The sequence below is a fragment of the Myodes glareolus genome, chromosome 12 (genome assembly GCF_982192425.1).
Source record: "Myodes glareolus chromosome 12, mMyoGla1.1, whole genome shotgun sequence".
Taxonomy (NCBI): domain Eukaryota; kingdom Metazoa; phylum Chordata; class Mammalia; order Rodentia; family Cricetidae; genus Myodes; species Myodes glareolus.
In genome coordinates this window covers 14,811,575-14,825,239 of record NC_142037.1, presented here as the reverse complement: position 1 = coordinate 14,825,239, position 13,665 = coordinate 14,811,575, and the positions used below count along the sequence as shown (strand labels likewise).

At 42.9% G+C, this 13,665-nt stretch overlaps 1 protein-coding gene across 7 annotated transcripts in view; it reads right to left on the bottom strand.

The window, feature by feature from the left end:
• Txndc16 (thioredoxin domain containing 16) overlaps positions 1-13,665 on the bottom strand; it is an 87,493-nt gene that overhangs the window by 41,236 nt on the left and 32,592 nt on the right. For all 7 annotated transcript variants that reach the window (XM_048430002.3, XM_048430004.3, XM_087911997.1 and 4 more), the window contains one exon: positions 10,759-10,880. In XM_048430002.3, coding sequence (XP_048285959.3) covers positions 10,759-10,880 — 122 coding nt within the window. The remainder of the gene's footprint in view (positions 1-10,758; positions 10,881-13,665) is intronic.

Sequence of the window (13,665 nt, the reverse complement as noted above, 5' to 3'; positions counted from 1 at the left end):
ATCCACTCACACTGATCATGAAAATTAACCATCATAGTCCTTACGTTGCACACACACTCCAGAAAATTTCAGATGCGTTTCCACTGCTAATATCCTGGGCATGGCTCTGTAATGGCTGCAGTCTAGAAGCTCAAGTCCTTTAGCTCAGCAAATGTCTTGAAGGGCATCTTTGAAGACTCCCCTTTGTCATCGCTGTGTTCTCTTTTGGCATCTTTGCTATTTCCAGACAGTTATCTTCGCCTCCCTACTTAGTCCCTCAGCACTCAAACTTGACTTCAGAGTACTGCATCCACCTCCACCACCACCCTTGTTACACCCGCCACTGTAGCCAGGATCAGCCTCCTCATCTCACGCCGTCACCCCCATCAGCACAGCTGTCTTAATCCTTGGTGATGTTACCACGCATATGAATGATTCCTTCAAAACCCTCACCCTCAGCTCTCAGCCTTCCCTACACTAACACTGCCTTTACTACTCCCTGCTATGACACAGTCCATGGTACAACTTTCTACAGTTGTTCACTGCATTCTCATCTTGGCTTCTCTCCTAATCAAGTTTGGGTTACATGGTCAATATTTACAACTGCTGCCATTCCTAATGGGCTAGTACATAGTTCATGTTAAGTCCAATATTCTCCCTATTCTGTACCTACACCCATGAAAGTAAACTCTGCAAGGCGAAAAATACACAAAACCTGTTAGCCAAGAGTCTCACTTTCAATTAAATGTTTTTCTGTCTAGCAATCATCCTGTCTTAAACTTTATTACTTGTTTATTTTGAATGTCTGAGACACAGTTTTGCCACAGAGTCCACTCTGGCCTTATGTGGCAGCCCAGTGCTCTGAGGACAGGGGTGAGCAGCCATGCTTATGTAGAAACCATTCTTTATTTCCAGACCTCCCAAATGACTACTTCATCTTTATTTTCCTTCTCTCAAACGGAGGTTTCATTTCTACTTCGGTACCCTATTTTATTTCTATTTCATTGATAAAACAGACCCAATATTTAAAAGGAGTGGGATTGGAAGAGATGTCTCAGTTGTTAAAGTGCCTGCCATACAAGCATGAGAATCAAAATTTGATCCTTCAGAATCCACATAAAAACAAGAACAAAATCTAAGCATAGCAGTGAGTGCCCATAATCTCAGCACTGGGAAGGTAGAGAGAGGAGCACCACCTTCAGCAGCTCAGGAATCAAGGAGAGACATGGAGTTAGTGGTGGACTAATCACTCACTTAACTTTTCTACCTGAGGGAGTAAAACTTAACTCTTTGGGGCTGGCAGAAAGGGAAAACACACACACACACCTATAGGACCAGTCTTTTTTCTATCATCTCTCTCTTCTCTTTATTTCTTTTTTTACATCTATCAAGATGTATCCCTCTGTCTATTCTTAATTTTTTTTTCTTTTTGGCTTATATACTCCAGCAAAATCTTTCAAACAACATAAAAATTACAATGTGATTACATTCTATTTTTAAGTGATTTATTATATGAATGGAAGTTAAAAAACAGCATGTTTTCCATATCCCTTACATGATTAAACCTTTTATACATTACAAGTGAAAAACAAATTACACTCAAGAGCACATGTACATTCATGTTCAAGCAACTTGTTATAGATTAATGGAGTATAAGCAAGGTATTTTTCTCAGTCAGTTGTTTTTACTGGCAGGCTATATTTTGTGATTACAAGGAAAGAATCAATTAGTTTATTATATTATTATTCTTAAATGGTAATCTTATAAAAAATCTTAAAAGAATCACAAATCTAAACTTTTATATATATAAAAGAATCACTCTGTTCTACTGCAAATCCTCAGGGTGTATACCCAGTCATCAATAGTTTTTTATACCAGGAAACTGAGAATAGAAATGGGTACAACAAATTACTCACCTTTGACCACCAACCCATCCTAGCAGAAAAGGCACATCAGCTAATAATAACAGGACTTTTTTTGTTCTTGTTTCTTGACCTCAACAAATCCCTCACTCAACTACGTGCCTTTCTAAAATTTAAACTGTTCCCCAAGATTTTCTACATCAAAGCCATTAAAAAAAAAAAACAAAAAACCCTTAACCTAACCTGAAGTCATTATTTAAAGCTTTGTTTTAGCTATTATGCACACTGGAAACCATGAACACATCTCTCAGCATTAAGATTAAGAGAACTTGCTGAAGAGATGGGTTAAAGGTTAAGAGCACTGGTTGCTCTTTCAGAAGTACTGAGTTTAATTCCCAGCAACCACAAGGTGGTTCACAGTAATCTATGAGATCTGGCGCCCTCTTCAGGCATGCAGGCAGAACATTGTATATATAAAGAACTCAAGAAACTAAACTTTAAAATTCTAATTAACCCAATTAAAAAAAAAACAGGGTACTGAACTGAACAGAGAATTCTCAACAGAAGTTCAAATGCCCAAAAGATACTTAAGGTCATGTTCAACTTCCTTAGTGATCAGGGAAATGCAAATCAAAACAACTTTGAGATACCATCTTACACCTGTCAAAATGGCTAAAATCAAAAACACCAATGATTACCTATGCTGGAGAGGATGTGGAGTAAGGGGAATACTCATCCATTGCTGGTGGGAATGCAAACTTGTGCAATCACTTTGGAAATCAGTGTGGCAGTTTCTCAGGAAACTGGGAATCAACGTACCTCAGGATCCAGCAATACTACTCTTGGGAATATACCCAAGAGATGCCCAATCATACTAAAAAAGCATTTGTTCAACTATGTTCACAGCAGCATTATTTGCAATAGCCAGAACCTGGAAACAACCTAGGTGCCCCTCAATGGAAGAATGGATAAAGAAATATGTGGAATATATATGCATTGGAGTACTACTCAGCAGCAAAAACAATGACATCTTGAATTTTGCATGCAAACGGATGGAAATAGAAAACACAGTATCCTGAGTGAGATAACGCAGACCCAAAAAGATGAATATGGCATGTACTCACTCATTAGTGGACTCTAGCCATAAACAAAGGATATTAAGCCTATAGTTCACAAACCTAGAGAAGTCAAATAACAAGGTGAACCCAAAGAAAAAATATATAGTTCCGTCTGGAAATTGGAAGCAAACAAGATGGCCAGGCAAAAGTTTGGAGCATGGGGGTGGGAGTAGGGGTGGGAGTAAAGTTGGGGGAAGAGGAGAGGGGGAGAGGGAAGGAAGAAGGGAAGGACTGGCGAGAGCATGGGGGAGAAGGAGGGTGGAGATGGAGAAAGGGCGGATATAGGAGCAGGGAAGAAGATATCTACATTAAGGGAGCCATTTTAGGGTTGGCAAGAGACTTGGCTCTAGAGGGGATCCCAGGTGTCCACGGGGATGTCCCCAGCTAGGTCCTTGGTCAGGAGAGAAGAGGGTGCCTGAACTGGCCTTGCCCCACTATCACTCTGATGATTATATCGAATATCACCATAGAATCTTCGTCCAGTGACAGATGGAGATAGAGACAGAGACCCTCATCAGAGCAACGAACTGAGTTCCCAAGGTTCAGTTGAAGGGCAGAAGGAGGGAGAAGATGAGCAAGGAAGTCAGGACCACAAGGGTTTGGTCCACCAACTGAGGCAGTGTGCCTGTTCTAATGGGAGCTCACCAAATCCAGCTGAACTGGGACTGAATGAGCATATGATCAAACCAGACTCTGTGGCTGACAATGGGGGTTGACTGAGAAGCCATTGATAAGGGCACTGGGACTTGTTTTTACGGCATTTTCTGGCTTTGGGGGATCCTAGTCTATATGGATGCACAGCTTCCTAGGCCTGGATATAGCGGGGAGGGCCTTGGACTTCCCACAGGACAGGGTTCCCAGCCCTCTCTCAAGCAGGGAGGGGGAAGGAAGAGGGTGAATGGGGAAGCAGGAGGGAATTGGGAAGAGGGGAGAAAGTGTAAATTTTTGAATGGAAAAATAAATAAATCTTAAAAAAAAGATTGCATAAGATTAAAAGAACTCGAGCTAGCCTAACTTCTGAGACACAATTGTTTTTCTTAGTCATTAATACTCATAAAGTACTGCATGACACTTCCTTATTTTCAATTTCTATCCTCTGTAGTCCTTGGTTTATCAGGGCAAGGGCAATACCATATCCTGCCTTTGCCTCTATCAATTTCCCACTAAACTGACCTCTATCACAATCCTTTACTGAATTTCTTAAAAATCCTCAATCATCAAAATTCTATTTAAACTAACACTATTATTGTATAAAACCCTTGCTTCAATTAAACAGTACAGCTTAAGAGGAAATCATCTTCATAAGAATCCACAGGTAGGAATAGAAATGTCCAGTAGAACGGAATATTTCCGTGAGATAATCACACTACATTAAAGGCAGTGGGAATCCCCCACACCCATGCATACCATGCCAGATACCAGAGAAAAAAATGGCAGTGGCAAACACTTAAATGCACAGCAGTAGCAAGGGCATTCTGGAGCTGAGGCCCTCAGGGCCTTGGCTATCCAAGAAACACCCATTAGTGCCTTGCATTTTGGTGGGACAAAGCTGCCAGCTGCTGCTCCTCTGAAAAGAAGATCCCCAGGGCTTCTAACCAGCCCCATCTAGCTGAATCAGTGAGCTCCAGATGTAGCTAAAACAGTGGTTCTCACCCTTCCTAATACTGCGACCCTTTAATACAGTTCTTCATGTTGTGGCGACTCTCACAACCATAAAATTATTTTCATTGCTACTTCATAATGGTAATTTTGCTGCAGTTATGAATCATAATATAAATATCTGATATTTCCAATGGTCTTGGGCAACCAAAACAGGTTGCAACCCACAGGTTGAGAACCCTGAGCCAGAGGCTTTGTCTCAAACTATAAAGAAAAGCAAAGGCACACATCAATCTCTGACCTCCACGGATAAGCATTCACAAAGGGTGGGGGCAGAGAAGCCCATATGCTCCTCAAACTCTGTCTATGAACTTTCCTAGACTCTTCCTACTGCCACAGAGGAACTCTCCATACTCCCATGACAGAACCACATCTCCCTTCCACTAGATTCTACCCATCTCTTGCATGCTTAGAGCTCTTGCTGTAACCATTCCCTGCAGGATGCATTCCCTCTTCACAATCAGGACTTTGTTTCTTTCAAGCTTCTTTTCTGCCTCACATACTCTTCCAGACAACACCCAGCTTTCCCAGTTCCCTTGCCGCAAAACTCCTCTACGGCATCTCTAGATCCATTCGCTCTCCTGTGCTCTCACGCTCTACCCCTCTTAATCTGCAGAAACTGCATTGATCGAGGGCATCAGAAACCAATGTGTTGCAAAGCATTATGGTCAACTAGCAGTTCTTAATTCACTATATTTAACACAACTATTCCTATGTTCCTTAAGATCTCATCTCCAGAAGTGCCCCATTCCCCACTACTCATCCCAGTGGTGAGGACTGAGCCCAGCTAGCAAACCTTCTTTCACTGACTCTAGTCCCAACCCCCATCTCCAGAGTATAAGCAGAAATGGTCCCCTTAGAGGAGGGAAGTGGCTACAACTTGAATGTTTGGAGTTCCCTGGTTTGTGCCAATTACTGAACCCTGAGAAGACATCCCTTAAAAGAATTCAGAAACATGAAAATGTCTCTGTACTGTAAAATGGCTCACAGAAGAAAATCATTTTTGGCATTATAGGCTCCTGACCACTGATGTCACTAAGACGTACCTCTTATTTGAACAGAATGATGAGGCACGCATACCCAGCAGACAGAAACATTTTACTTCTTTCATAGCTGATTCTTCTATTTCAGACATTAGAACATTAATAGCTAGCATACCCACTGAGCTGGAAAGGCTTGCTTTGTTCTGACCCGAGACCTGAGAGCTCCTTTTCCATATGCGGGGTGTGTGGCTGATGCAAACATTCCCAGTGCCCAGAAGAGAATCTTGAGAAGCAGTATGCTGTGATGTTTCTCAAGTGTGCCTGGCAAGAACCACCTGATGTTTATTTTCAAAGTAAAGATTCATAGGTGTCCCTCCACACCTGCTGCTTCAGCTTCCAGAAATGGAGACAGAGGTCAGGGGTCTCTCATTCTGTGAACAGAGCCCTCCTTTCAGCTAAATATGGTGGCTGCTCCATGCTATTCACAGCCCTGACTCTTCTCCATCAATGTTGTATTCATCACGTTTGTACTTAGAACATGGCTGACAGAAAGCAAACATCCCCTTCTTGTCAGACTGTCTATTATCTATGTATGGCTTCTTTGATGACCACTCTGGTGGCAGACAGGATCCCAAGCCTACTCATCTACCAGAGCTCTTTCCAACACTTTTTGTCCAGGCATGGTGGTGCATGCCCTTAATTCCGGTCTCAGGAGGTAGGAACTGGTGGATCTCTCTGAGTTTGAGGCCAGCAAAGAGTACATAGTAAGACTATCTCAAAAACAAAAAAAAAAAACAATGAAAAACCCACAAAACCTTTCTTCTCTCACAGGAATACGTGATACTGGCGGAAGAGGTGCAGCAGAGATTGTCCAACAGAAGTTTCAGAAGGGAGGTGGGGGTCAGGAGGGCTAAAGTATTCGTCATTGTAGATCTAGCCCTTTCTGTACAGCTCGCTTATGACCACTCATTCTGAAATCAGTGTAGACAGATGTTACTTCCGTAAACTGCCTACTGTGACTAACACTGCAAGGGACAAGAGAGCAGATTCAGTCCCTTTAGACATACGCCCAGAATTAAGACTGCTGGATCAAATGATAGGATGAACCCATTGGAACCAGAGTAGACGCGGCTTACACCATCAGAAGGTGGCCACAGCCCTAGAGAAAGGACCCCCAGATCTGAAAAAGTAAGACTTTCCCATTCTGGATGCTCCCCAGGATAGCATCACCACTGGTCAAGGAGTGTGTAGCAAAACAGGTGACGTCCCTAGTCCTTTACCCTAGACCCAGCCATACACATTCCACATGGCATGGCTAAAGGGAGACCAGATACTGTATGAAAGGAGGCTCCAGGCTAACTTCACACAAGGCAGAGTAGAGGGGGAGTCTTTGGCAGAACACCTCTATTACTGTGTTAATGAAAGTAGTTTCTACGAATGGGCAAGCGAAAGTACCAATGTGAGGAAAAAAATCTAATAAGATGTCAACTCTCATAATAAAAGTGAAAAGTAAACCATTGGTTTAGATGTGGGCCTCCAATGACCTGTTTTCTTCAAAGGTCTTAGAAACAAACCTCTCTATATGAGTTGTTAATATCACATTATACTACCTGCAAAAATATGCCTGGTTTACCCAATTACTACTGAAAATACATAGCAAATCTTTAGAGAGGTGGGGTTTGAGAAAAGAAAATGTATAGCACATCTTGTTACGTCTGAATGACATTCCATCCTCCCTGAACTAAGAAAAGCAGCACAACACGACACTTTCAGCTTATGGACACGTACATTCTCAGATGTGGGCATGACCGCTGACACGCTTCTGAGTCACCTGAAGGGAAGAAGAAGTGAAGTTAAATTCTTCCCCTGGGCTCTGGAGTGAGGGCAGATGATGCTGTGTCCTCGCGAGGCTCACAGTAGCGGGACTAGAGACCCCCAGAGAAGACTGGGCTTGCCGTGTAAAATAGCCACCGCATTTCACAGTGTTGATGACCCTCACCTGGGGAATCTGCGCACGCAAACAAAGGCAAGTCTAGTCCACCTTCAGCCTTAGGGGATAAACTAAACTTAGGAGTCTTCTTGTTCCTTTTCATGGCACCCTATACCTTGAGCTAATAAGAAAAGTTTGGAGAAAATTAGTTGGCATAACTTTGTTCAAAAAGGAAAACACTTATCTTCACTTTGCTTTTAGGCAAACGTGCACACAGACCACACCTTCTGTCCCTTTGACTGGTCCCTCCTGACTTCTGAGTGTAAATGCTCAGTACTCCTGGTTATCACAGCTCTACTTCTCAAACCCTTGCTCCTAGTCTACATCCCCAACATAAACGTGTAATCTAGTTACACCCAGCTACTGTAGTAGATTTCACAAGTATGATATCAAAAAGGGAACTTCAGCACTCCTATTCCACACTTTCAAGTCTCCTAGACTACCTCACAGGCACCTTTGTCTGGGATATAACAGAAAACACACTGCACCTCCAAAACAGGAACCCATGTTCACACTTGCTCCCACATCACTGCTGCCACCCTGTCTAGATCACCCCCATTGCCATCCGCACCACCCTGTCTAGATCACCCCCATCACCATCCGCACCACCCTGTCTAGGTCACCCCCATCACCATCCGCACCACCCTGTCTAGGTCACCCCCATCACCATCCACGCCACCCTGTCTAGGTCACCCCCATCACCATCCGCACCACCCTGTCTAGGTCACCCCCATCACCATCCGCACCACCCTGTCTAGGTCACCCCCATCACCATCCGCACCACCCTGTCTAGATCACCCCCATCACCATCCGCACCACCCTGTCTAGGTCACCCCCATCACCATCCACGCCACCCTGTCTAGGTCACCCCCATCACCATCCACGCCACCCTGTCTAGATCACCCCCATCATTCACACCACCCTGTCTAGGTCACCCTCATCATCCGCTGCCCGCACTGCTATAGGAATTTCCTATTTTCTCCCTCATTCTACCACCCTTACTTCTTCCAATCTAGTTCAAACATATTGCCAGGTTGAGGTGACTAAGTATAAATCAAGGAATTAATCCTTGTGTAGTTACAGCTGAATGAGCCCCTATAAGTTATGTTTTGTACTAATTACTAATTAATTAGAAACTGGGGACAACAAAGTCTGAGAACCCCGAAAAGTAAACGAAATAGGCAAATTGTTAGTACTGTTTTAAATTTTAATTTGATAGTCAAAAGACAGTTTCTGGGACTTGGGGCTCTCCTTCCACAGGGAGAGGGAATCCTAAGACTGGAAGAGTGGCCCAGTACCTTTACCCAGTGAGACAGCTTGCCAGCCCTGAAGTACTATTTTATAAGGGTATTACATTTTATGACATTCCAGCAAGCTATATATTTATATAAACTAAAATTTCAACATATAGCTTATTTTATAAAAGCATAGACTTGGGTAGAGAGATGGCCCAGTGAGTAAAACCTTTGGAGTCAACTGTAAGAACCTGAGTTTGAATTCCTCAGAACACGCATAAAAATCAGGCAGAACCCAGTGCTCAGGAGGCAGAGACAGGGGTCCTCCAGGGCAAGCTGACTAGCTAAACTAGCAAAACTGGCAAGGTCCAGGCAAGCAAGAGACCTTCTCTCAGGAAATAAATTAGAGCAATTGAAGAGAATATTGATATTACCTTCTGGACTCTGTACATGCACCAACATACAAATACAGAAACATACACAATGAATCAACGAAAAAAGTACTTAACATTTGCGGGAGGCACAGAGGTCCTTGTGCTCACAGAGAAGCACTAGGGGGCCAGGAATGCCAAACACACAGGGCTGTCTCTTCAAAGGGAGAGATGTAGAACCCGTTTCCCACTCACAAGACTGGAAGCAGATATGGTGAATAGCAGGGTGACCTTTACACTGTCTGCATGGCTGAGACCACACCGGATCCTCACCCAGACCCTAACTGTGAATTTGTCAATCTATAGAACCCATCATTATGAAAGATGTCTCATGTACTTTACAAAGAGTTTCTATGTAATCATGTCTTAGGTTTTACTGTATAATGGACTGAATTAATTATCACTAGGAAATATTTCACCAGACTGTGCTGTACTTAAATATGTCTAAAATAAACTACTTGGGGTCAGACTCCTGCAGTTTGAACCAAACTGCCTTCTTGTCTCACGTGGATGTTACTCTGCTATACATGGTGGTCAGAGAGATCCCTGCAAACATTGCCGCAGGTAAGTTACTACCGTTAACATATAACAGTTCTGAAAATGTAACTGTAATCTGTTTATAAAATGCTTATAAACTTCTTTACCAGATAACTTGGTACTAATGTTTATGTGGTTCTGTCAAAAATGTATTTTTATATTAAAGAAAACTACAAAATATTTTTAAAAAAAGAAAAGAAAGGCAGATTCAATAGCATTTATCAAATATTAGAAACTATAGTAAGTACCATGAAGACTATAAGGGAAACAAAACTGGCAATAATTCACTTCCAAATACACAAATACTCCAGAAAGCATTTTATTTATTCAGATTCATTCAATCCTATTCTGGGTTCAGTCCTGTGCACTGAAAAAAAAACTGAGTCTCACAAATGACACTGAAATAACACTAAGAGGTAGGGACAATTATCTTCTGCCATGTTCTGCATGGCTTGATCCTAGAAACCTGACGGATGCAATAAGGGAATAAAGAAAGGACGAAGGGACAAACGGACGGACGGAGACACAGACACACACACACACACACACACACACTCAGGAAGACTGGGATCAGGTGGGTTGTGTTCACTTTGATGGAGTGCATCTGCTACCAAAGCAACAAGAGGTGGGGTAGTGTGGTCAGCCTGTCTCAGGAGGGGAGCAGCCTCAGGCTGCAGTCATCTGGGAGGAGGAAGCTGCTGGTGCTAACCTTAGAAGGCACTGCTGGGTCTGTCACCTGGGGGAAGGCATCCTCACTCAGCATGCATACATCCCAGGCATTTTCCCCATCTAGAATGGAGGTTAAATAACTTGTCCCAGTCCCACTCTCAGCACCTGGTGAGCTGGGAGGCCAGCCTGGACCACTGGGCTCCAAAGCAGGGCTCCACCCGGCAGCAGAGAGGCTGTCCTTACGCACTCCAGTGGAGTCACACAAGCACAGCCAAGACCAAGAGGCTTAAGATACCTGGTGTTCCGATGGCTTCCACATATGAGAATATCATATTTGCTTTTCCTTTCAGAGAGTTTTCTATGCTGTGAAGGTCTTCCAGGATGGTAACATATTTTACTTCATTAAAAAGCAGAGCACTGAAATAAACACAGACACAACTAGGTTAAAAAAAAAATTGTCTTGTGCTTAGCTACACATGGACAAACTCTGATTAAAGAACCTTTTTGAGATAGGATTTTTCTTGTAGCTTTGGCGCCTGTCCTGGAACTCACTCTGTAGACCAGGCTGGCCTCAGACTCACAGAGATCTGCCTGCTGCTGACTCCTGAGTGCTGGGATTAAAGGCGTGCGCCACCACCAATCGGCAAGAACCTAACTTTTTTAAATGTAACTCCTTTGAATGAACTGTGGGTAAGGAGGCACTGTCTTCCTACCAGCACTGGGGTATAACTGGTCTCTGGGCCATTCTCTCCTTGAAAACATGAACGAGGGCAGCTGTGAGAAAGGGTGTTCATTCCCCATCACGGCCACCCCTGCAGACCTCAGACTCACAGGTCTCTCAGGCTTGGACACAGATAAACCATCCATATGTCACAGCCATGGGTTTCTTCCCAGAGTCCCTAAGCCTTTCACGACCCAGCCGTTACCTACCTTTCCGATGTTACCGTGTCCCTGTGCAGGCACACCTCAGAGCCTCGGCTGGGAGCTTTGCTCCATCCGACACATCTCAGAGACAACTTCCTGCTGTAGCTGTGTCAGGGAGCCTGCAGCTTTTCCTTCTTACTCTGCTACCCCTTCATGGCCCGTGCTAGAATTTGCAATTACCTACAACTACACTTTGCTTATTCCATTTTCTTTTAACTTCTCACTCCCACTAACATTATCTCCATAGGCTAGGACCTTGATACGTTATCAGTTTATCTGTAATAAAATGGAGTATAGTACAGAGTAGGTGATCAGACATTTACTGAAATAACAAAAGAAAACAGCAGGACACACTTCATTTTGAGAAACGGAAATCTGAATCACTAGAGAAAGTCAGGCATGACACACATATCTGTGACCCCAGCTGTGACAAGAGGATCGTGAATGCAAGGTCAGTCTAGGCCACAGAGAAACAGAGAGAAAGAACAATACTGTAACGTTTACTCAGAAATACATTTCTGAATTAAGGTTCTAGGGACAGGACACAAAGCAGATACTGTCATGTCTAGAACAGTGACCTTCCTACATCACCATAATTGAGTGTGTGTCTTCGTTTGTTTTATGAAGACAGGGTCTCACTCTGTAGTTCCAGCTGTCCAGACCTACTTTAATATGAAGCAAGAGTGGGATTTGAGTTTACAGCGATCCTTCTGCTTCTGCCTCCCAAATACTGGGAGTTAAGCATGAGCCAACATGTCCAGCTTACTAACACATCCTGTATCTTCATCCAAAAGATTCCTTTATTTTATTGTCTATTTCCGTATAAGATGTGCCAACAAAGTTTTCCTTTTCATTTAATCTCTACATGCAGACCATATTTTTTATTAACCTAATTAAAGTCTTTCCAGGTCCACATACTTAAGTAAAGGTCCATTTAAATACTTAAAACATTATTCAAATACAGCTTTCTCTCACAGAAGAGTACTATCCCTTAAACAGAAATTCTCCAACCTTTTGGAATTAAACCCTTTTATAATCTTATGTTTATATATGTTTGTTTATGTATGCTATCCTATTAATAGTTGCCAAATGGAAAAGCAAAATTAATATTAATATTAATATTAAATTTTAGAAAATAGGAATATTAACATAACTTTTTCTTTTAAAAATTTTTTAGAACAAAAGAAAAACTCATAAAACAGTGTCAGAGCTTTACATTTTTGCAAATCTCTTTAATATGGAACCAAATCTGCTTCTACATCCAATGTGTTGTGGTACTGTATGTCATATGGCCTCTGGGAACGTTCATGAGAAAATTCTGCTGAAAAAGGCAAATAATGCCTTATGTCATAAGAATATTTTGACTTCGTAGTTACTCCGAGAGTGCTATTCCAAATTACATTAGCATAAATACATAACTATTTATTAAAGATTTATGGAACATAAAAACTTGAGCTGCCCTCCCCAGTAGGCTCTTGCTGTTTTCTGGGCAGTCCTCACTGTGCTAGGTGTTCTGTATGTTTCACTGCTGTCCCCAACAACAGTACGGAGGCACTGGTGCTCAGACAGGAAGTGGACTGGCTTCAAACATTTAACCTGTTGCTGCTAGAGCTGAGAGCTGAGATTCAAACCCAGGTGTTGTGACCATAACGGGTGGACATTCTGATGTCCCACCCTTTTGGGAACCGGGGAGGATGGTCCTGCTAGTTAGCCCAGGCTGAATTCAAACCTGCAGGAAATCCTCCTGCCTGGTCTCAAGTGCTTAGATTACAAGCATTTACCACACTGAGTCATCACTGACCACTCTTACAAAGTGGGAAAAGGGTGACAGCTAATGATGGAGTCAGGGGCAACCCAAACCGACAACTTTAGGCTAACACACCCAAAATACCTTTGAGATACTTCAAAACCAGCTGAGCATCATCCAGTGTGCTTAAAAGGATCTCATGGGAATCCTTAACTTGGAAATTATATTCAGTGTAAACACAGGTCAAGTTTCTGCCAAAATGCCAATAATATCACAAACTTGCTTTTCCAACTTCCCTGCTACAACGCTTGGCTAAATGACCTGGAATCAGTTGCTGGAGGTTCTGGTCCAGGGGCAAGTGATACAAAGAAGCAGGGACAGTACAAAATGACCTTGCGAGGTGGTAGCAGTGATGCTTCAAAGGCAGCAATGTAACAGCATTGTGGAGCACCCTGGTGCAGGTAGAGCATCCAGTACAGCAGAGTCCTCCCCACTTTAGCTGTGCCATAGTTCCAACTACAACTCTGGGCT